This window comes from Vicia villosa, linkage group LG7 (assembly GCF_029867415.1).
Source record: "Vicia villosa cultivar HV-30 ecotype Madison, WI linkage group LG7, Vvil1.0, whole genome shotgun sequence".
In the NCBI taxonomy this organism is placed as follows: Eukaryota; Viridiplantae; Streptophyta; class Magnoliopsida; order Fabales; family Fabaceae; genus Vicia; species Vicia villosa.
Window position 1 is genome coordinate 73282647 of NC_081186.1, and position 23025 is coordinate 73305671.

Here is a 23025-nt window from a genome sequence, read left to right on the forward strand (position 1 = left end):
GGAGTCCCAAACGCGGAGTTTCTGATGAACATATCAGCATGTTCAAAGATAACTGAAGTCCGTATAATGTCTTATAGTCCAACACGCTCAAGCAGATAGGTCTTCGTCAACAAGATCTACATCTTGGCAATAATGTAAATCCTTAGGCTTTAAATAATTTAACAACCCGCCCTTGCGGGATGACAAAGCTGTAACACCCTTCTAAACCCCCGCGACAATTTAAATAAATATATCAGAGTAAAAACATAAACACAAGGGTGCCACAATTATTTAAAACAAATAAACCAACCATGGTCAAAGTCATGCTTCATTAGGAAACGATTCACCAAAACATAATCATGTTTATCATAGCGGAATAAGAAGACATCGTCAATACAACCAATGGAAATGTAATTCAACACCAAATAAAATAGAGTAATCTCATAAAACTCTATAACTATCGTCCCCCAGTGTTACAAGATCCGAGCATGAGCGACACGACCCAACATAAACGGATAGACTCTACAAGTCATCCTCACCGAGCACTAATGCTGCTACTCCTCAATATGAAAATGAAAACATGTAAGGGTGAGTCTCATTCTCAATTAATCAATGTTATGCACTCATAAGCAATAAAACATCATAATATATCATTCACCCAATTTGGCATATATTCAGATATTCAATTATCATTCATCTATCACAACAAATACAACACCAAACATAACACTGAAATCAACTTTCATGTTATGACAAATATGCATATGACCAACTGACACTATGCATGTGGTACCAATAATCCGTGGAATCAATCCACCTGACCGATCTACGCCTCATCGAGATACGGCCCACCGACACAAATTCCGCACAATAGGAATTATGTCCACCATCGATCCAAACATCATCGGGATCCATCACTGAATGCATATGAATGAATGCACACATATAACATACTTAAAAACATCACCGATCCGATGCACCGCATCGTCTCACCATAACTCACCATAGTTATCACCAACAAGTATATACATGTATCGTGCATCATTAAAAAAAATCAATCATCATCATACGATCAAAACAATCACCACATGATCAAAATGAACAATGTCATCACCAATAACTCACCAAAACAACAACGAATGATATATTCGATTTCAACACCATCTACAATTATATCAATATAATTCACACCACATATAACGTCAAAATAACAGTTATATCATTACAACCTCACCACATTGTCACATTAACCAATTCATGCACAATCATTAAATTATTTACACAACCATCCCAGTAATAATAATTACCATTCGCCCATCATCACACCAAAATAATATCATATTCACACAATTACACATAGGCACAATATTTTGTTTCACAAAGAAATTAAATCAATTTTAAAAATAAGTCCAGCCACTGCTCAATCACCCATTCATCAAATAAAATATTTAATTAGCTTTACAACGCCCAAAACGACACCAAGAAAGGATACACGGATCAAAAGATACGCTATTTCTAAGTTTGGAAAATTTTCTGCTCAGCAGGTCCGCTCAGCGGAGCACCAGCGGGGCTAGGCAGAAGCGAACTACGTTGGGACCTCCGCTTAGCGGACGTGCGATTTTGCAGATTCGTTGCTCTGCAACAGACCTGCGATTTCACACTCCTTTCACCCAAAATACATTCCAAACATCATATAAAGGTATAAAAACATAGTAGACATCATCACACATCATCAAACATCATTAAAACACATTTTCCAATCATAATTTCATGCAATATCATAAATCTCCCCAAACCCAACAATCCCAATCCCAATATACTCAATCGAATCAAATCACATATGAATCTATTCTATTACCTACAATCGCATAATAGGAATTAACCGGAAGAGTCCTCCCTTACCTTAATTCACGGTTGGATTCTATTTCTCTTCGCGTTCTCTCTACGTATTCCTCCATGTTCTTCGTGCCATAGCTCTCTCCCCCTGCCTCTTCTCAAAACTTTGATCGTACAGAATGCATCCCTCTTTTCTCCTTTCTCTTTTTACCCCTAGGACCCCTAATATGGTCTTCCCATATTGCCCTCACTTACTCTTCACAGATGATCACTCTTACCCTTAATATCTCTAACACTGGTATTATTTTATTTTACTAATTAAAATAATTCCACTTATTATTCTAATTATTCTAAAATACACCAAAATTCATCAGTACACCTAAGTATCACGCAAATCACCACGGCATCACATGAATCACCAAGACATCACATAAGTCATTATAATCTCAAACATCACAGATCATCACAAACCATAATAAGGACTCAACATATCATCACATTTTCAATACTTCACAATGACTCTTAGATTCACGCTAAAATAATTAAATAAATAATTAGTCTAGAATTTGGGGTGTTACAAAAGCTACCAGTTTCACTCGAAAAGGGAGAAAGAAAAAGAAAGACAAAATTCCGAAGAGAGGCGATATGATCGACCTTGATGTGCATAAAGATGAATCTAGACCGATTCCAAAGTTGTTCAACTTGACGATAATGCAGCCAAATTCGTGAATGCAGGATTCGACTACCCTTTCGAGGCAAATAACCTGCTGATCAATATCCTTCGGGATGATGTGGACCCCTTTCAAAATTACTACGTTTTGTTCAAGTTTATTTGAATCTGGAAGGCCATATACCACATGCATCACCTAAGTAGAGAACCCATTTAACAAAGGAAGCTGAAACTTTGCCGGATCAGTTTTTGGATAAGATGGAAGAATTCACCAAGTTGAGTAGGATTGAAAGAGAATCAAATAAGCAAAAGTCAAAAGCAGGACCATTTTAGTTTTTATGAGACAATGTATTTAGATTATGACACATATTTTGTATGTAATATTGGATTGATATTAACGATGTAAACTATATACATATTCATATATTTTAATGTATATTTCATTTTATAGTTTTTTTTAAAATATTTTTGTGTCTTATAACAGGTTCTATTTCCATAACATGTCCTGTGTGAACAGTTAAAGGTGAATCCTTAAATACATTTTCGGATGCACCTCATTTTAAAAGAAAATGATAAAAAGGGTTTATTCACAAATGCATTTCCGAACACACTCAATTTAAAAAAAAGCTAATAGGGGTTTATTCAGAACTACATTTATGTATACATTATGATTTCACTAAACAACACAGGATTTATTCGGAAATACATCTCCCGAATATCCTCTAAGACAAGATTTAGTTTATTCGGAAATACATCTCCCGAATATCCTCCCGAATAATCTATAACTTGTATAAATATGAGTGTCCCTCATATTGTTAGCACAAACGCACATAGAATGTGTTAATATGCATATCTCGCTTTTGTCTACTTCAACAGCGACAAGCCCCCTCTTGAATTTAGGTTCTTAGAAATCATCCGTCTTTTCAATCTAAAATTCATACTAGAGAATATGTACCTAGACAATCGAAGAGATGTGAAACTCTATTATCGTTCACCTTCAATTGACAATAAAAAACGATACATTTCAACAAGTTTGAGTTGAAGACAAATGAAAATTTAACTGTTAATTTTTTGCATTTGTTTTTTATTCTATTTTTGATTTATCAAACACAATAATTCTCAGAAGTACCGTTTCAAATTTTTTCTAAAGTTTTGCTGTGTCCGAAAATATATTTCCGTATTTAAGTGATATTTTAAATGGCTTAAATGTAGTTTTGATCCCCCAAATTTCTCGATTGTTTTATTTTGGTCCCCAATGTTTCAATTACTTGATTTTGGTCTCCTAAATTTTCTAATCGCTTAATTTTGGCCTCCTATTGCTTGCATTTAAGAGTTTTTACAAATGTGAGGGAGCGCTCCTAAAGATGGAAAAAGTAATCTTGTATTCCTATGAATAAAAACAAGGGTCATGCTAACGAGTGCCCCGGGGGCACTCTTTAAGCATTCTATTTAAAGAAAATATTCTTTAAAAAGTTAACTATTTCAATTTTTGATGCATTAATTACTTATATTTCCAAGAAAAACTTACTCTTTTAAGCTCTTAAAAAGTGCCCCTGGGGCACTTGTTAGCATTTCCCTAAAAACAATTCGTCTAAGCATACAACCGATGTGGGTTCAATCATGCAGCTTTGATCTCATCCTCCTCACCATCATTTGGCAATTTGTTTCCACTTCTACCTTTGTCAGCTTCAATCATATCCCACCATACAAATCTTCTGCTACGGCTTGGCATTCCGCTGCCATTGAATTATTGTATCCTTTTTAATTCCACGTAGAAGCTGCGATGGTCTCCCCTTCCTCATTTATAAACATTGCTCCCTAATTCCACTCCCCTCCATGGCAAGGCATTCATTACTGTTTATTCTTACAAATCCATGTTTGGATCTCATCCACATGAGCTTCCTCATTTCGGCCTATGCTGTTTTTGAAAATTGCTTACACAAACAGATGAAACCAATTTCTACTTTGGATAAGAAGCTACAAAGAAAACTTGAGTAAAAGTCTAGACAATAATTTAGAGTACCTGATTTCTGAAAATATTTATTTCAACATCAGTTTTTGACTTTTAAGAGCTACTGTGTTTTCAATTTTCATGTTCACACTATATTATGACTTTGTCAACAACTTTTGTTTGAATTGTGATCATAGATTAAAATAGATTTTTTTAGTTATAATCGTTAAGTTACTTTCTACATCAAACTCTTCTCTGATTTTATGAAAACATATCAGTCTTACAAGCCAAATACAAATTAAGCACTATGCCTATAACAATATCCAATAGACTAATAAAGAAAAAGTTATGGAGAATTTTAGGTTTTTTTTCATGTATCATAGGACTCATTTCATATGCATTCAGCTCTTCTTTCAATCATCTTTTTGGAGAGTGGAACTTCTTCAAAATCGTTATTTACACGGCGGTAAGTTTCATTATCAGTAGCATGATGTTATTAATGAAAAGATTGAAACTTTCAAGGAGATTCTTGATGAAAGCTCATTTGGGTGTTCTTGTTTTGTTGCTAACATCGTTGTACTCTTTCGTATCTGATAATAAAAATTTGAATGGGAAACCGGACCTATTGAGTCTGATTTCGTGTGCAGCCTTTGCTTTAATGTCTTTTTGCTTATCAAGACATATTGATCTTGGTTTTGAATCCGATCTCCTCAATTTCTTCCTTGGAATTTTTACTCTTCAATTGATGAAAGTCAATTTGATGCTATCTATTGTTGCTGCAATCTTCTGTTATTCACTTATGGTTCTTCGTTCTAATTGGGATTCTTGCCGCAAAATTAGAAGTTCGAGAGTGGAAAATGGTAGCGATCATCGTGATGTGGCCATAGAAATTGATGTTTTGGATAATGGTAGCCAACAGAACCAGTCTTTAAGATGGTTCGATCATAAGGATAGGTATAGTTGGAAAAAATATGAAGAGAAATCAGCGAAAGGAAATGAAAACCAGAGAAGCTATTATAAATGTTCATGGCCTAATTGTATGGTGAAGAAAAAAGTTGAGAGAAGAATTGATGGAGATATAATTGAGACACTATGCAAAGGTATGCATAATCATCGCTTGCCTACGACAATAATGAAGAGGAGTTCATCATCTGAATATCTTTATGCACTTTTGCCTTCAGAGACTGGCCCCATTGACTTAACAAATCAATCATTTAGCAGAGATCAATTGGATTTTGATGCTGAGCATGAAAGTTTCTTCCTATCAATATGAAATGTTGGTAATCCAAACAGTTCGATGGTGCCCTCAGTCGCAAACCCATTGGTTCTGTTACAAACAGTATCCCCTATATAACTGAAACTCGGACCAGCAATGACCAAAAACAGTATTATCTTCATGAACTGTAAAGTTAGATATCTGCAGGTAAAACATAAAAGATCAACTTCGAAACCAAAGCTGACACTCCATCGACAAACCAAGTGACATGATACTGAAAGCAGCGCCCGAAACCAAACTGTATAGATCTGTGATACGAACGCAAGTATTGATGAAGACCCCGTAGAGGAAGTGGAAATCCCAATTGCAGATATAAATGAAAGTCAAATTTTCACTAAAACCAGCTTGGATGGAAGACTTTCTGTGGGAATCAGAGAATATTCTAGATAGTTTATCTTTTTCTGTTATGACATTTCCTACTTTTATGCAAGTTTGTTACTACTGTTTACCTTATATAATAATATCAACCAATTGAAGGAAGTTGGTTTGAAGGTGCAGGTTTTGATGGATCTAACGCCATGGATTGGTTTTTCATATTGAAGCGACTTCCATGCCACATCAGAACAGAACTCACTCCGTTTCACTGTGAAACGTTTGAGGGGTCAAAGACTCGCTCAAACAAATGAGAGAGACACCACAGATTCAACAAAAACCTTAAGGTGATAGGTGTATGAGTTCTCTCGCTTATAAAGCTCAACCTTTACTTTTCTAAGCAATGTGGAACTTAGAACTCACACTTGTTTCTCCACATAACTCACACTTGTTTCTCAACACTCCCTCCAACAATTACAACTCTATTACATCGTTTCAATTTTATTTTTTTGGCTCCAACCGAATTTCCACCCACCAATTTGTAGTAGACCATCAAATTCATCTTATTGAGGGATCAAAACAGGTGAATATTCGGTTATATGTTAGATATAGGTATGATAATCCTGGATATCTTCAAGAATCGTGTTCGTTCACTTTCCGAACAAAGTATTTCGACCCTATTCTTGTCTGGGTTCACGAAATCTTTGCGGGGATAATTCTCGAAGAACAATCTGTTTCTGACAATGGAGAACAGATCAGAATGTAGAGGAAGTATGTTTTTCGTATTCGAAACCGAGGCCAAATGACTCCTTATATAGGAGATCAACAATAGAAACCGAAATGACACACCTGTTCGGTAAAAACAGTTATGTTGGTTGGGAAACGACACACCTGTTCGGTAAAACGGTTATGTCGGTTGAAAAAGGATGCAACTATTCAAACGAAAATTTCGTTCGGGGCGCTGCCCTACACCCCGCCCGCTGACCTGGCAGCGGGACCCCAGCCAGGGGCGCTGCCCCTTGGACCCCGACGGGGCGCTGCCCCGCACCCCGCCAGGGGCTCCGCCCCTTGGAACCCCGTTTCTATTATTCGTATTCATTTGCACGTTTGGCTCTACGAGCGTGCACTCCGCACTACCCTAACTCGTTTTAAGCTTAACGCATAATTGCATCGGCCTACAGTAAATCACATTATTACCAAAATACATTGATGATACTAAAATCACCAACATTATATCTCTACCCACAATTTCAAAAATATTAGATGGAGAAACTCATTAGGGAAATGCTTGATCAAGACATCTTATTCTCAGTCACATTCTCTTTTCATCAACTATGTTGCTTGTTCAAAAAATATGATGCATGACATTTTTGTGTAGATTTTCACACATTAAACACAGCTATTGTTAAATATAAATTTCTCATTCGTACCAACGACTAACTCTTGAATGAATTAGGTGCAGTTTCAATGTTCATTAAGATGGATTTACACGCAGGGCATCATTAAATTCATGTTCATTCGCGTGACACCTATAAAACAATATTCCACATTCATGACAAGCATTTTGAGTTTGTCGTCACGTCATTTGGCCTCGTGAATACACCGTCAACATTTCAAGAAACTATGAATCAACTGTTCTATCCGTATTCCAGGCAGTTTGTCATTGTTTGTTTGACGATGTCTTGGTGTATAGCTCAGCCCTTAAGGCCCATTACATCATTTCGAAACTTATTTGACATGTTTAGAGAATAAATCCTTTTATGTGAAGTTATCAAAGTATTTATTGTGTCAGGAATCTAGGGATTATTTGGTCCATATAGTCTCTTCTGCGGGTTTCCATATCAATCCTAGCAAGCTAGCTGCCATGAAAAAATGGTTGCTTCCAAACTTGGTAGAACTTCATTACAATACATCGGTACACTCAGCATCCGGAATCTCTCCATATCAAGCAACCTATGGGAAACAGCTCCCTCGATACCTTCCTATTTACCTGGCAGTTCAAAGGTCGAGGCTTATGACTCCTTGCTGGCTTGTCGAGAAGCAATTTTAGCTTGCTTACAGAATAACCTACTGAAAGCGCAGAAGATGAAGGCTAATGCTGATTGACACAGATGAGATATGGAGTTTGTTGTTAATTCTTGGGAGTAAAACTTCTTATTGTGGTGTGATTTGAACACAAATTAAACAATTAAATCATATAATTACAGATGTTCCAGATATATCATATAATTACTTTTAAGTCCAATCATATCTTTTGCAACAACATAAAAACAATATTAAAAAAACAAACTTACCAAATGCTTCACCTAAATTCGGATGATTCATCTATATTACTTTCCAGAAACAAATTGTTGAGTCGATCTTGAATCTCAAACATTCCATACTCAACATACTGATTAGCATGAATACCAAGACAATCCCGGAACTTCCCAATAAAGATTCCATATACTGGAAGCAACCTATTTCCTACTGATCTTATTATTTCTTCCCTCAACTTCTTATCATATACAGACCATGTGGACTGAGCTCTATACGTTTCTTCAAAATGCTTGTTGAACAATTTTAGTTTCTCTTTCAATAACTCTGCTGTAACATTATCATTAGGTGCCATGCAATCAATGTTGTCCAACTTCAATATCTCCATCACCTTGTTCCATGAGTTTCTTTGATAAAACTCAAGTTCTTCTTGGAATATCGCTTGAAATTTTGCGAACCAAACATCGCTGAAGACAGTATCCAAATCCCACCTTTTAATTGTAGCTTCTATGTACCTCCTATTATTCATCATATAAAGATAGCGCAATGCAAAGTCTTCGTAGTCTTTAGACTTAGCTGTCATTTTTCTCCTCAATGTATCCATTATCCACTCCACATGTTCTACAAAAGAAGCGTTGAATACTAGTCTGTTATTAACTTTGGGATATTTCTGCAAAATCGGTTCTAGCGTACGGCGTGACCTACAAGCTGAAGCGACGTAGCTCATGATCTGGACTGTCATTGGATGATGTCGGCCATCAGGTGGAGCAACTTGCTTTGCTGCTGGGACACGAAAAATCAGATAATTCAGTTTCATGAAAAGGTCACTAATTGCTTCCCCTAACCTGTTTTGGACTGTAACTGCTGTTTCGTTTACCATCGAATCAGGACAGAATTGCAATTTCGGTATAAGATAATGCAATGTCTCGAAGATTGCAACCATTTTGAACAAACGCCAAATTGAAGGGCTTCCATCAGCAACTGCATCAACCAAATTCAGAAGCTGAAGTGTTGCTCCGTGGAAAACCTCTTTGAACCGAGTAGCAGAGGAGGTAAAACCCGAAAAGACGTCATCACAAAGTCGTTGTTCAAAGGGAAATAGAATCTTAAGAGCAATTTCTGATGCTGTGATCCATCTCTTAATAACATTATCTACATATTTCACCCTTTGATGTTTATTCTTGATGTTAATCTTCTGCGACCCGAATACTTTACTTATTAGACACTCCTCCAAACATTTCCTTCTACAACTGATGTATACATTAGCAAACTCTTTCTCAAACCCAGCGCTTGCCATCAACTTGGCGGTTTCATGTAGCTGGTTGATCAGTTCAGAAGGCAACTCATCGATCATGAAGTTAACGCTAGGCAGCATCAATTCAGAATCATCGTATTCATTCACATGCTTCAAAAGCATTTCGACGAGATTCAAAGTTTTCTTCTCAAGTGTGTTAAGACAAGTCTTCAGTTGTTCCATTGTACCAGCAATATCGGTATTAGCTAGTTGTTTTTGTGAGTTGATTTCAATAACTACCGAATTTTCATCTTCGGGTTCAGAATACCCAATTTCTTCTACGGAAAGAAACGAAGAACGAAGAATGATCAGGGAATAACTGAAACCTATTCCAATAACAGCCAACGACAATTTAATCTTCATGAGTTGTACAATTAAACATCCTAGATAAAAGTACATAAGATCCACTTCAAATCCACATTGAATTTGTCTTGATAAACTAAGTGACATGACAGCAAAGGCAACACATGAAATGAGACTATATGCATCTGGTTTTCCGTTCATAACTTTATCAGAGAAAAAGGAATAGACAGAGGTAATTGTCAATACCAGAAATGCTGAATGAGCTTTGAATCGAAGACTTGACGAGTGTTGCCACGTTCTCGCAAACAAAATAATTAAACAAATGATGAAACTGAAAACGGTGTAAAGAAATATTTTCATGAAATTCCAATTTCCAAATAGATGGTTGAAGGAAGAACTTAGAGCATAACAAAGCAATCCAACAATAGCTGATGCAAAGCCGACAAATCTCCACAGCTTTGTATGCATCATCCACCTCTGAATTTGGATGAACATGGGTGTCATGCTCTTTCTTTCAGCTTATGCTGTTATTGAAAATTGGCTACACAAACAGATGAAACCAATATCTACTTTGGATAAGAAGCGATAAAGAAAACTTGAATAAAAGTCTAGACAATGATTTATGAAAGTATTCATTTTAACATGAGTTTTTGACTTTAAGAGCTACTGCGTTCTCATGTTCACACTATACTATTTGAAAAACAACATATTTTGTCAACAACAGTGGTGAATTGTGACCACTAATTGTAATAGATTTTTTTAGTCATAATTGTGAAGTTACTTTCTACAGAAAACTCTTCTCTGATTTTATGAAACATATCAGTCTTAGAAGCCAAATACACTTTGAAAATTAAGCACTATGCCCATAATAGTGATCATCGTGATGTAGTCATAGAAGTTGATGTTTTAGATAATGGTAACCAACAAAACTGTTCTTTAAGAAGAAGGTTCAATCATGATGATGGGTATAATTGGAAAAAGTATGAAGATAAATTATCAAAAGGAAATGAAAACCAGAGAAGCTATTACAAATGTGCTTGGCCTAATTGTATGGTGAAGAAAAAAAATCGAGAGAACAATTGATGGAGTGAAATCCATCAATTGTATTATGCTGCTGCTCGAGTGAAATCCAACAAATAAGCTTCTGTTTCATCTCTGATAGCACATGGTTGTAATGATGATTGGTTCTGTTACAATTTACAAACAGTATTCCCTATATCGCTTTGTTGTGAAATTCGATTGACTTGAATAATAAATGCTGAATCTTGATCTTGTTGTTGTTGCATTACACATTGATCTGTTGGATCACACAAACAATAACCAAAAATGATGATGATATCATATAACTGAAACTCGCACCAGCAATGACCAAAAACAGTTTTATCTTCATTAATTGTAAAATTAGATATCCGCAGAAAAAATATAAAAACTCAACTTTGAAACAAAACACACAAATCTTACAATTCGGTTGACCATGGACGTCATGTTGCTATACAAGGAGTGAGATGATTAAAAGACTATTTTTTTCTATCATTGAGGAGAAATTTCAAGGAAATTAAGGTGGCAAATGAGAAAAATTCTTTCTACACAGCTACACTGTTAAATATTCATTGCATTCCATAATGCGAGCAAGATGCACACTATTGTACTTAACACAAGTACAGTTGGTACTCATCACCGTGGAGCCTTGTAAAATTGACCTAGACCACACATTCATCTAGATCTCCAGGTGTCAAAATTATACTTCAACAATGATGAGACGAGACAACACCAAAAACATCAATGATGATGAAGCCATAGCGGAGATGCAGACCGCTATGGAAGATTTGTGTCGCGTCAACGAAGCTCTACAGACCAACGCCTTGCACCTTCAGCAACAACGACATGATGATGATCCACTCGAAGGCGACAATATCTTAGATCCCTAGCTCTTCTCCGACTTGATCTTAGATGCCCATTCCAAAAAGCTTCATACCTCCGTCCCATATAGCTTTTGATGGAAAGAACGACGCACAAGAGCGTATCGCAGCCATCAACACTCAGATGGCCATAATAGGCGCCGCTGCCTCTTTGAAAAGCAAGCTCTTATCTAGCACGTTCAAAGAGGCAACGCTGAAAAGGTACATGAACGTCCCAAGACAACCGATGACTAGTTATCTTGACTTGTCGAGAAAGCTAATCCTCCAGTTCTCAGCTAGCAAACATTGAAAGGTCTCTACCTCCAGCCTGTTCAATGTGTGTCAGGGGCACTATGAGTAATTGAGAGAATGTCTTGCTAGGTTAAATGAGGCAACTATCAAGGTGGTAAATGCTAATAAAAAATGTTCGTGGGAGCAGTATAAAAAGGCTTGAAAGTCGGGCATTTCAATGAGTCTCTCGCCCAAAATTCCGCTACTTTCATGGCCTCGATTATGAAATGGGCTAAATGCTTTATAAAGCGAGAAGAAAGAATACATAAACTAAGGCGAGAGACGTCAATGAGTGTGCCATACAAAGCTCTAATTCCACCAAAGAGTCTCATAGAAGTGATTACACACCGCCTGATCGAGATAGAAGCCATTACACACCGCCCAGTCGAGATAAGGCTTTTGGATCAAGCGCCTACCACTACCTTAAAAGCAATTGATGTTAGTGAGGGTGCAACTATGCTTCCTTATAGCAAAGACCCCTCGACGGGCGGCGCCTAACATATTATAGGCGCCATGGGTTGGTATGTTAAGCCCATCAAATAGCACCGGTGACGCTGGATAGATAAATCCAACAAGGGCAGCCTTCGAACCCTGCGGAAAACCGCCAGACAATTACATGCCACTCAACACTAGGAAATAGCAAATTTGGCATGATATACTCCATACATATGACATCTCGCCTCCCTCCAACCCCAAAGTGGAAAAAAGAAGTTGACTTAGCTTCTTGTTCATCTTCAATTCTAGTGCATTTCTAGTACTCTATTTCACATGTTGTGATAATGTTTTCTTGTTTTTGATCCTTTGTTCTTTAGCTTAGTGTACTTTCTTTGTGCCTTAGCATCAGGGATGGTTGAATCTTTTATAGAAATTCGGCAACAGTACTAAATATACATACTAATAGTGTTTGATTTATCCGCGCAATAAAGTTGAATGTATTTAGGTTGATGATTGTAATAAGATTGGTTGAATGTGTCGATGGCAAGCGTTTACGGAGTTTTGCAAAGACTTTGGAGCATAGGCTCGATTATTCAAGCAAGATACACCAATGGCGGTTACAATAACAGCTTAAGACAACAAGTTTGAGTTCACAATGAACTCTTCTTCCATATCGCGGTACCGAAAGAAAGCTTCCGGAATAGGCAGTATACACCTCGGTCAAGTTACCGAAACTACTCTGTCCCTTCAGCATGTGTACAAGATTGCTAAGGTGAAACAATCAGATTCATTCTTCCAGAACGTGCCTCTTGAGTCCCTTTCAAAATCCATCAGTGGTACAGCAACGCACGTTTTGATTAATTTACCTGAATTTAATCATTTTTCATTTATAATAAATTAACTATAGCAACAAACTTTTTGAAATATTTTTAACACACTCCTTTTTCAGATCTAACTTCCAAGTATTCTATTTATACATTTAATAAAGCAGTAACTATCATGAACACTAACAAACCTTTACTAGCTAACTAGCTAAGTAACTAACTGATTTTCACATGATTCTTCGACAAACATCTTGTAATAAAAATGAGTGGTTGAGCTGATCTTGAATATCAGACATTTCATACTCTATATAGTCGGCCGCATTTTTACCAACAACATTCTGAAACATACCGATGAAGTTTCCATATGCTGGCAACAAAATGCTTTCTATGAACATTATCATTTGTTTCCTTAGTTGCTCATCAAAAACACGCCATTTAGACTGTATTCCACACATCTCCTTAAACTTTTGATTGAACAAATTGAGTTTGTCTTTCATTGAATCTATTTCAGAATTGGGTGCCACTGACTCTTCTATATCCTTATCCAAAATAATTTATCAACTTATTCCAAGAACTTCTACTATATAGTTCAATGTATTTCATCATGTTTATACAAAACCTATCATCCCAAAAAGTTTCCAATCCGCCCTTAACTTGACATAGATTATTTATCATGAAAAGATAGCGCAAAGCAGGATCTTCATAAGCTTGTGACTTAGTTTCCAGTTTTCTCTCAAATTGCTGCATTATCAACTCCATCTGCGAATAAAAAAAAGATGTTCCCGCCCCATATATAACAACCAAGGGGTGCGCTCTTAAAATTTGCTCCAGTTTATTTCTTGACCAAAAAGCCATAACAATGTAGCCAGTGGCCGCGCAAGTCATTGGATGAACATGAAAGGAATATCATATCTCCGAATTCCATGAAAATGCTTCTACATATTTCACCCAATTTATTTCTTACTTTTATTGCTTCATTCACTAACGAATCATGGAACAATGATTCAAATTCAGGAATTAGATCACAAAGAGTCTCTATCATGTTGAGGACTTTAAACAAACGCCACGCTGAGGGGCTTCGATTTGCAAACGAATCTGCAAAATTCAGAAGTTCAATAGTTGCTCCACGACATAACTCTGAGAAATAGAGATCAGAAGATGCAGATGTTGAATCCAAGAAGACACAATTGTAGAGCGGTTCTCACTAGGAAATAATACTCTAAGAGCAACCTCTGAAGTTTTTATCCATCTTCCAATTACGTAATCTTGAAATCCCATCTCTCCCAATCTTAACAACTTTTTCTTTAGCAAGTCTTCCAACCATTCTTTACGAAAAGTGTTGTATGCCTCGTAGGACTCGTTCTCAAATCCAGCATCAACCATTAACTTTGCCGTTTCTTGAAGGTTATTAATTGTTTCATGTGAAAGTGCATCAACTATGAAGTTGTGGTCAGTCACTACCAATTTATAGTTACCTTTCACATTTTCCAAAAGCATTTTTTCAATATTTGAGTTGTTCTTCTGTAACTCTTTCATACATGTTCGAAACTGTTGCAACAACCGTTCCAAATCTGTATAAAAGTGTTGCAGGACGCAACCACTATTGCTATTTTCTCGTTGTTGTGAATCAACTTGAATAGCTACTAGTTGTTCTTCGGGTCCAAGGGAATGATTTTCTGATGTCGCATTTAAGCAAGTGAAAGAAGACCGAAGAATAATAAGACAGTAGCTGTAACAGACTTCTACTATAGCTAACAATAAATTAAATTTCATGAGTTGTACAATTAAACATCCTAGATAAAAGTACATAAGATCCACTTCAAATCCGCACTGAATTTGTCTTGATAAACTAAGTGACATGATAGCAAAGGCAGCACATGAAATGAGACTATATGCATTTGGTTTTACTCTCATAACTTTATTGAAGAAAAAAGAATAGACATAAGTAATTGTCAATACCAGAAATGCCGAATGAGCTTTGAATCGAAGACTTGTGGAGTGTTGCCATGATCTTGCAAGTTGCAAACAAAACAATTAGACAAATGATGAAACTGAAAGCAGTGTACAGACATATTTTCAAGAAATTCCAATTTCCAAATAGATGGTTGAAGGAAGAACTTAGAGCATAACAAACCAATCCAACCATGGCTGATGCAAAGCCAACAAATCTCCACACCTTTGTATCCATCATGTTCTCTCTCTCTCTCTCTCTCAGCTATAAAGAAAACTTGAGTAAAAGTCTATAGTATTTATTTCAACATGAGTTTTTGACTTTAAGAGCTACTGTCTTCTCATGTTCACTCTATATTATTAGTTTTTGTTTTGTTTTGTTTTTAGAAAGGCAACATATTTTGTCTACGACGTGTTGTGAATTGCGACCACAGATTAAAATAGATATTTCTAGCCATAATTGTTAAGTTAGTTTCTTCATCAATATCCTTTCTGATTTAAGGAAACATAATCTCATTATCATTTTTCCTCCATGGTGGAATGTTAACGTGCTTGGAATCAATATTAATATTTTGTTTCTCCAATAAATCTGTATTAAATTATGCATTAGCTTTTGCTATCATGTCTCTCAGTTTATCGAAGCCGACTCACTTTGGATTTGAAATTGATCCTTTATATTTTTTTCTGCGGGTATCTTACTTTACAACTCATGAAGATCTAACTGTTTTTAGTCATTATTGGAGTGGTTTTCAGTTATTTTCTCATCATCCTTCATTTTTATTTGGGCAACCAAACAGAAAGTGGCCGTCGTAGATTCCTAATCCCTGATCCACATTCTGTAGTCATTCAAGTCCAAGCAGATTCTTCACAATGTTCAACCACAAATGCAGAGAGGTTTGCAGCTGACAACAGAATATCTTTAATTATCATTATCAACTTACTCCAACCCATTTCTAGCACTCACTACTAGTTTTGGACTCTTAGTGTGCTGCCATAAAGATAAGTGATGTTTACATTTTTGTGTTACCAAGATATTATGTACTAATTCATCATCGTTAAGCTCGTCAATCTTATATTTTTCTTGTAAGTGAAAATAAATACTGATTATCAATGACAGTGGAAAGTTGATTGATGCTATTCATATGAAATTACATATTCATGTTCCTTAAATAAACTTGCAAAGAAAAGATAGTTATGTTAATAAATAAAAAACAAAGCTTAGTTGACGCGACACAACTCTTCCGTAGCGGCCTACATCTCCGATAAGACTTCATCACTATTACTGTTGTTGGCGTTTTCTCGTTTCCCCATTGTTGGTGTTTTGCTTCGAAGTTGATCTTTTATATTTTTTCTGCGGATATCTAACTTTACAATTGAACGAAGATGTTATAATGAGGAAAATAACGATGTTGGCCAAGGCAACTAGAGACGCTTCAAGAAAACAATAACTTTATTTTATATAGAAATAGTTCTAATTTACAAAAAATATAGGCAACTCTCTTTTAATCCATATTGCATGTAATATTTCTTATTAGTTTAGCTTTGAATTGGTTGGAATAAATTCATGCATGAAGGCTATGAACTTATAGTTATATAACCTTGTCTTACTTTTCTAATATGTGTCGTAGGAGTGTCCTACAAGTACCAGACACTAGAGTGGTTTGGAGACCTTGACACGCCTAATTATAGAGGTGAAGTGTGTGTACGAAAATAAACATAGTGCTACCCTCTATCAGAAATTAGCTGACAGAAACCTTTGAATTGAAACAGCTCATTTGTTCTCTGTTGAAATATTATCAACATTTCATATTGACAGTGACGAGCTTTCATGTTCTGCATCAAAATCCACATCTTCTCTGTGAAATGATTGATCTCGCAAGTCAATGGGGCGAGTATCTGAAGGCAAAAGTGAATAAAGATATTCTGATGATGAGTTCCTCTTCCTTATAGCAGTAGGCCAGCAATGATTATGCGTACCTTTGTATAGTGTCTTAATTATATCTCCATCGATTGTTCTCTCGACTTTTTTCTTCACACCACAATTAGGCCAAATACATTTATAATAGCTTCTCTGGTTTTCATTTCCTTTTCCTAATTTATCTTCATATTTTCTCCAATTATACCCATCATCATGATTGAACCTTCTTCTTGAAGACTGGTTCTGGTTCTGTTGGCTACTATTATCTAAAACACCGACGTCTATGGATACATCACGAAGATCACCACCATGTTCCACTCTCAAATTTCTAATTTCGCGGCGAGAATCCCAATTAGAACGAAGAACCATAAGAAAATAACAGAAGATTGCAGCAACAATAGATAGCATCAAATTGATTTTCATCAATTGAAGAGTAAAAATTCCAAGGAAGAAGTTGAGGAGATCAGATTCAAAACCAAGATCGATATGTCTTGATAAGCAAAAAGACATTAAAGCAAAGGCTGCACACGAAATCAGACTCAATAGGTCTGGTTTCCCATTCAAATCTTTATTATCAGATACAAAAGAGTACAAAGATGTTAGCAACAAAACAAGAACACCCAAATGAGCTTTCATCAAGAACCTCCTTGAAAGTTTCAATCTTTTCAAAAATAACATCATGCTACTGATAATGAAACTTACCACCGTGTAAACAACGATTTTGAAGGAGTTCCATTCTCCAAAAAGATGATTGAAAGAAGAGCTGAATGCATATGTAATGAGTCCAATGATACTTGAAATAAAACCTAAAATTCTCCATAACTTTTTCTTTATTAGTCTATTGGATATTCTTATAGGCATAGTGCTTAATTTGTGTTTGGCTTCTAAGACTGATATGTTGTCATAAAATCAGAAAAGAGTTTGATGTAGAAAGTAACTTCACAATTATGACTAGAAGAGTCTATTATAATCTGTGGTCACAATTCATACACAAGTTGTTGACAAAGTCATAATATAGTGTGAACATGAGAACACAGTAGCTCTTAAAAACTCAAAAACTGATGTTGAAATAAAAATTTTCACAAGTTAGGTACTCTAAATTATTGTCTAGACTTTTACACAATTTTTTTATAGCTTCTCCTCCGAAGTCAAAATTGGAGTAGTTGTTCCTCTCAACATTACCAATTATAGCTTCTCATCCAAAGAAGAAATTGATTTCATCTGTTTGTGTAAGCAATTTTCAATAACAGCAAAGGCTGAAAGAGAGAACATGAAACTCATGTTTATCCAAATTCAGAGGTGGATGATGGATCAAAAGGCGTGGGGATTTGTTGGTTGTGCATCCGCTATTGTTGGTCTGGTTTGCTATGCTCTAAGTTCTTCCTTCAACCATCTATTTGGAAATTGGAATTTGATGAAAATATTTCTTTATGCCGTTTTCAGTTTCATCATCTGTCTAATTATTTTGTTTGCAAGAACATGGCAACGCTCGACAAGTTTTCGATACAAAGCTCATTCAGCATTTATGGTATTGACAATTACTTCTATGTATTCCTTTTTCTCTGATAAAGTTATGAATGGAAAACCAGATGCATAGAGTCTCATTTCATGTGCTGCCTTTGCTATCATGTCACTTAGTTTATCAAGACAAAGTCAATGCGGATTGGAAGTGGATCTTATGTACTTTTATTTAGGATATTTAATTGTACAACTCGTGAAAATTAAATTGTCGTTAGCTATTATTGGAGCATGTTATAGCTACTGTCTTATTTTCTTTCTTTCTCTTCCTTAAATGTTCCACCAGAAAATCAGTATCTCGAGGAAAAACGTATAATCATTCGAGTTGATTCACAACAACATGAAAATATCAATAGTGGTAACAACATCATGCAACAGTTTATGACTTGTATGGATGAGCTTATGCAGAATAATTCAAACATTGCCAAGATGCTTTTACAGAAGGCGAAAGATAACTTCAAATTGGTGGCAACCGATCCCAACTTCATCATTGATGCCATTGCGGTTGAAACATCCTTTTGGCTTTCTGGTCAAAAGAGAAGCTGGAGAATACTCGTTGGATGTTGCTGACGGAGCAACAACATCTTCTTTATTCTATTCACAGATGGAGATAATAAAGAAGGAGTTTGAGAGAAACTTGGAAGCTAAGTCACAAATTTACGAGGACCCTACTTTGCGTTATTTTTTTATGGTGAATAATATTAATCATGTTGAGTTCAACTTGGAAACCTTTTGGGATGATTCGAATCAAATTCAATAGAGGCAAACAATAACTTTTAAATCACATTGATTCTCCCATTAATATATTTCTTGATTACAAAAAAAAAAAAATCACATTGATTCGAATAATACTTTACACATGATTCGAATCAAGCATTTTATGGCCACCTCTACTTGATTAGATTCGTATCAGTTTTTACACCTGATTTGAATTAGACCATTTTTAGCATTTTTCATTTGGTTATATTATAGCTGATTCAAATCATGATTTCCACTTAATTTGAATCATGTGGTCTTTGAATGGAATCAAACGTTGTTCTTTATTCAAATAAAGATTTAAACAGGTCAATAGTATGATTTCTTTTTATTCTACTCCACTTGCTCATTTGACTCAAACTATGAGATGTTCCTAATTCATGTTTAGCTACCTTTTTTCATTTATTTTTGTGCTTAATCTCTAACACATATAAAATTATTTTGTCATCATTTCTTACATACAACCTTACATAACTTTAGTGAATCTCTTTAGTATTATGTGTGATTTTCCATCAAATCAACTACCCCTCACTTTTGAAAAGTTCAAAACCCTTGTAAACAAATTTCTTTCTTCAATAATATTTATTTTGATTTCAAATCTGGATAATGAGAGATTTTGAATTTATTGAGGGAGACGGTGTCTTGAAACTAATCGTTCTTAAAAATTAGGTAAAGATTTTTCAGGTTTTTGCAAGATTGAGGTTGTTGTCATTGGTGATGACAAATTTCAATGAAAAGAATGAGGTTCTTTTCTCCAGATTGCCTTGGTAGGGGCTGTGTGGAAGGCTAAGGACAAGGCCGATTTCTTCTCAAATCTCTAGATAAATCACCGCTCAAGGAATAGGTAGGATCAATGGGTGATTTCTTCACACGAAGGCTTGGAGAAGATTGATGATATTGGAAGATACAAAAACATTAATTGAGTAAAAATTACATAGAAGAGTTTGGCATTAAGATGTATACAATTCAATATCCAGATAGAAGATATATTTTCCTCAACACTATTATGGATAAGTGACTGTATGAACTCTTACAATATTTGTCAAAATAAAAAAGAACAATGCAGGTTCCAATTGGAAACCATTGAACAATGCATGTAGCTAGGCAAAGTGCGGACAAATGCCGAAGCACTATAAATCTCAGCGTCTGCTCTCTCTATCTATCCTTTACTCTCTCATTTAATTTTCCTAGCATATTGTGTGGTTAGGTTTTCAATTCTTAGAGTAGTTTATCATTTATTCAATTTGGTAGCAATTTTTTACTTAAAGTTAGGTTTTGTTAGAATTGGAACCTAATCAAGCTTTACTCGTGATTAAAATTTGACAAACTATTGAGTTTAGAATTCGTTGAAATTTAATTGTTGTATACACACATCTCGTGGAGTATACAAATGAATCAATTGAATCCGTTGTGTATCATCCTTAGGTCATCTTTGATATTTGTGAAGTGATTAAAGGCTTGCATGATCCAATTTCAATTTGAGTATAACTCTCACATTTTTTCTCTAAATCTTCAACTCGGAAACTTCAAAAAATTATTTTTGAAAAATCTATATTCTCACCCTCCTGTAGATTATTTTCTTACTCCATATTCCCACCTAACACAATCATCCTCCTCCTCGGTAACCTCAATCACACTGTCAAAATCTATAAGCAAAATAGAAACAGCGTTGCATATGATTTCAAGCTCATCATCAAACCCAATTTCAAAGTTGTCAGTGAGCATTTCATCATCTTCAGCTGAAATGGGATTATTATCTTTAAACTTGACCACTATTGGATGAGGGATATAAAGTCTTTATTTCACAAGTTTCTTCATCACTTGAGCCACTGTTAGAGGTGGCAAGTTGACATTGCCACTTGATTCTTAAGCTTAAAAAAGCATATTTCTTCTTACGTTGGTACCTCCTCAACTGTTTTATGGTCATAGGATTCTTATCCAAATAGTTCTTAGAACTATAAAAGCAGTTCTTTGATACCTAATAATTGTCGTGGTATGATGAAACTTGGCCTATTTCGACCATTTTCTACATTTTTTATTAGCACCAGGACTAGCATTGGGTCGAATCCATTGGTCATAAGGAACACCTATAGATGGCACATATGTCTTCTTTTGGTTGTTCCATTGGCATGGGGACCCTTGATACTTCTAAGGGATTCCTCTTTTGTCAAAGGTAAATTTGAACTTATAGTCGACCGACCCAATGCTTCTTTCTTGATTGTTGCAATTTGACTTCCCCGAGATCCTTTTTTGTTTCCTTGTAAAAAATTTCACTATAGCAAGGTCACATTATCACTTCAGAATCTTTGATCTTGCAACAGTTCAGGAAATCAATTAGATCTTCTTCAGCTCTCTTATACACATCTTACACCACCACATTCATCTCTTCGACCCATGGTTTAGGATCCTCAGTAACCTCAACCATCATGATCTCTGGTGCTTAGACAAAGTTGGCCTCCTCGACTTACAAGGGGTCTAAGTCGATTTTCACTAGTGGTTTATGTTTATCACCAAACTTAAGCATGTCTTCCTTCAGAGTGTCTTGTACCAAATCCATAAAAAGAACACATTGAGAAGTCTTATGGGCAAAAAAGTTATGATATTTACAAAAACCTTTCTTCTTCGTTTGTTCCAATGGTGGCTCTTTAAGCCCCTTGACACTATGGTTTGACCATCAGAAACTAAAAGGTCGAAAACTTCATCACATTTGATTACATAAAAAATATAAGTTAATCATTCAACCCATTTGATTATTAGGAACTGGATGAATGGATGATTAAGGAGCACCAAATAAATCAATCATTCAATCCATTTGATGTGTTAATTGTTGATAACTATGATTGACATTTTGGATCAAAGGATTGAATATTGTGTCAATTTGTTAGATAAGTATGTTAACCAAGTCTTGGTTAGTATCATTGTAATTGGCATGCCATATGGATACTAATACCACTAGAGGAAGTGTAAAACTTAGAAGAAATTGAGGCCTTGCACCTCCTACATTGGTTTGTGTAACCACAGGATTAACAAGAAAGCTATTTGGTGGTGGTATCACCATTTCTAGTGTCACATTCGAAACTAACGTGTGACTCACGACAAGAGAGGTTACTCCAATGGCTGTTGAAGTGCTTGTACCACCAGTCATCACTCTGATTGGTTGCTTTTCCACATTTTAAGCGTTGTTATGGGGAGGAGAAACTCCCTGATGGGATGAATTCCTTGATGGTCTATACATGCTAACAATTTTTCCGCTCCTGGGATGCATAATCACTCAACAAATGGAAATATTTAGATGGCGAAGAACAAAAACAAACATAAAAGCACATGGCACATGCATTATTTGTAAGAAGTGTAATTTTCGCACAAAACGGTCTCATTGGACGTGCCAATTTGTTTACTGGTGTTTTTAGTAAACAATCACAAAATTTCTCATTCACTTGCAGAATCAAACTCGAAAAATCTTAAAGGACACTTTGTGTTGAGTGTTTGAGAAAATGTATTAGTGCAAAAAAGTTTTTCAATGTTAGGCTGTGTTTGGTCCGATGTAGATGGAGGGGA

The 23025-nt window shown here is 35.7% G+C and overlaps 3 protein-coding genes and 2 pseudogenes across 3 annotated transcripts; 2 read left to right on the top strand and 3 right to left on the bottom strand.

Moving 5' to 3' along the window:
- The first annotated feature begins 4692 nt into the window (after positions 1-4692).
- On the top strand, positions 4693-7113 carry LOC131620801 (probable WRKY transcription factor 61). The gene has a single exon (XM_058891964.1). It carries the CDS (start codon positions 4744-4746, stop codon positions 5707-5709), a length of 966 nt encoding a protein of 321 aa, XP_058747947.1. The 5' UTR covers positions 4693-4743; the 3' UTR covers positions 5710-7113.
- Positions 7114-7745: 632 nt separating this feature from the next.
- LOC131620798 (exocyst complex component EXO70B1-like) lies at positions 7746-10548 on the bottom strand. Its single transcript, XM_058891962.1, has one exon. It carries the CDS (start codon positions 10379-10381, stop codon positions 8327-8329), a length of 2055 nt encoding a protein of 684 aa, XP_058747945.1. The 5' UTR covers positions 10382-10548; the 3' UTR covers positions 7746-8326.
- Positions 10549-11868: 1320 nt separating this feature from the next.
- Positions 11869-15527, bottom strand: LOC131620799 (exocyst complex component EXO70B1-like; annotated as a pseudogene).
- Positions 15528-17073: 1546 nt separating this feature from the next.
- Positions 17074-18155, bottom strand: LOC131620800 (uncharacterized). Its single transcript, XM_058891963.1, has one exon. The coding sequence runs from the start codon at positions 18052-18054 to the stop codon at positions 17080-17082; it is 975 nt and encodes a 324-aa protein (XP_058747946.1). The 5' UTR covers positions 18055-18155; the 3' UTR covers positions 17074-17079.
- Positions 18147-19835, top strand: LOC131620802 (uncharacterized; annotated as a pseudogene).
- Positions 19836-23025: the final 3190 nt, after the last annotated feature.

Bases quoted from the DNA above. Each gene is read 5' to 3' on its own strand.
- LOC131620801 (XM_058891964.1), top strand. From the start codon at position 4,744: ATGCCTATAACAATATCCAATAGACTAATAAAGAAAAAGTTATGGAGA.
- LOC131620798 (XM_058891962.1), bottom strand. From the start codon at position 10,381: ATGACACCCATGTTCATCCAAATTCAGAGGTGGATGATGCATACAAAG.
- LOC131620800 (XM_058891963.1), bottom strand. From the start codon at position 18,054: ATGCCTATAAGAATATCCAATAGACTAATAAAGAAAAAGTTATGGAGA.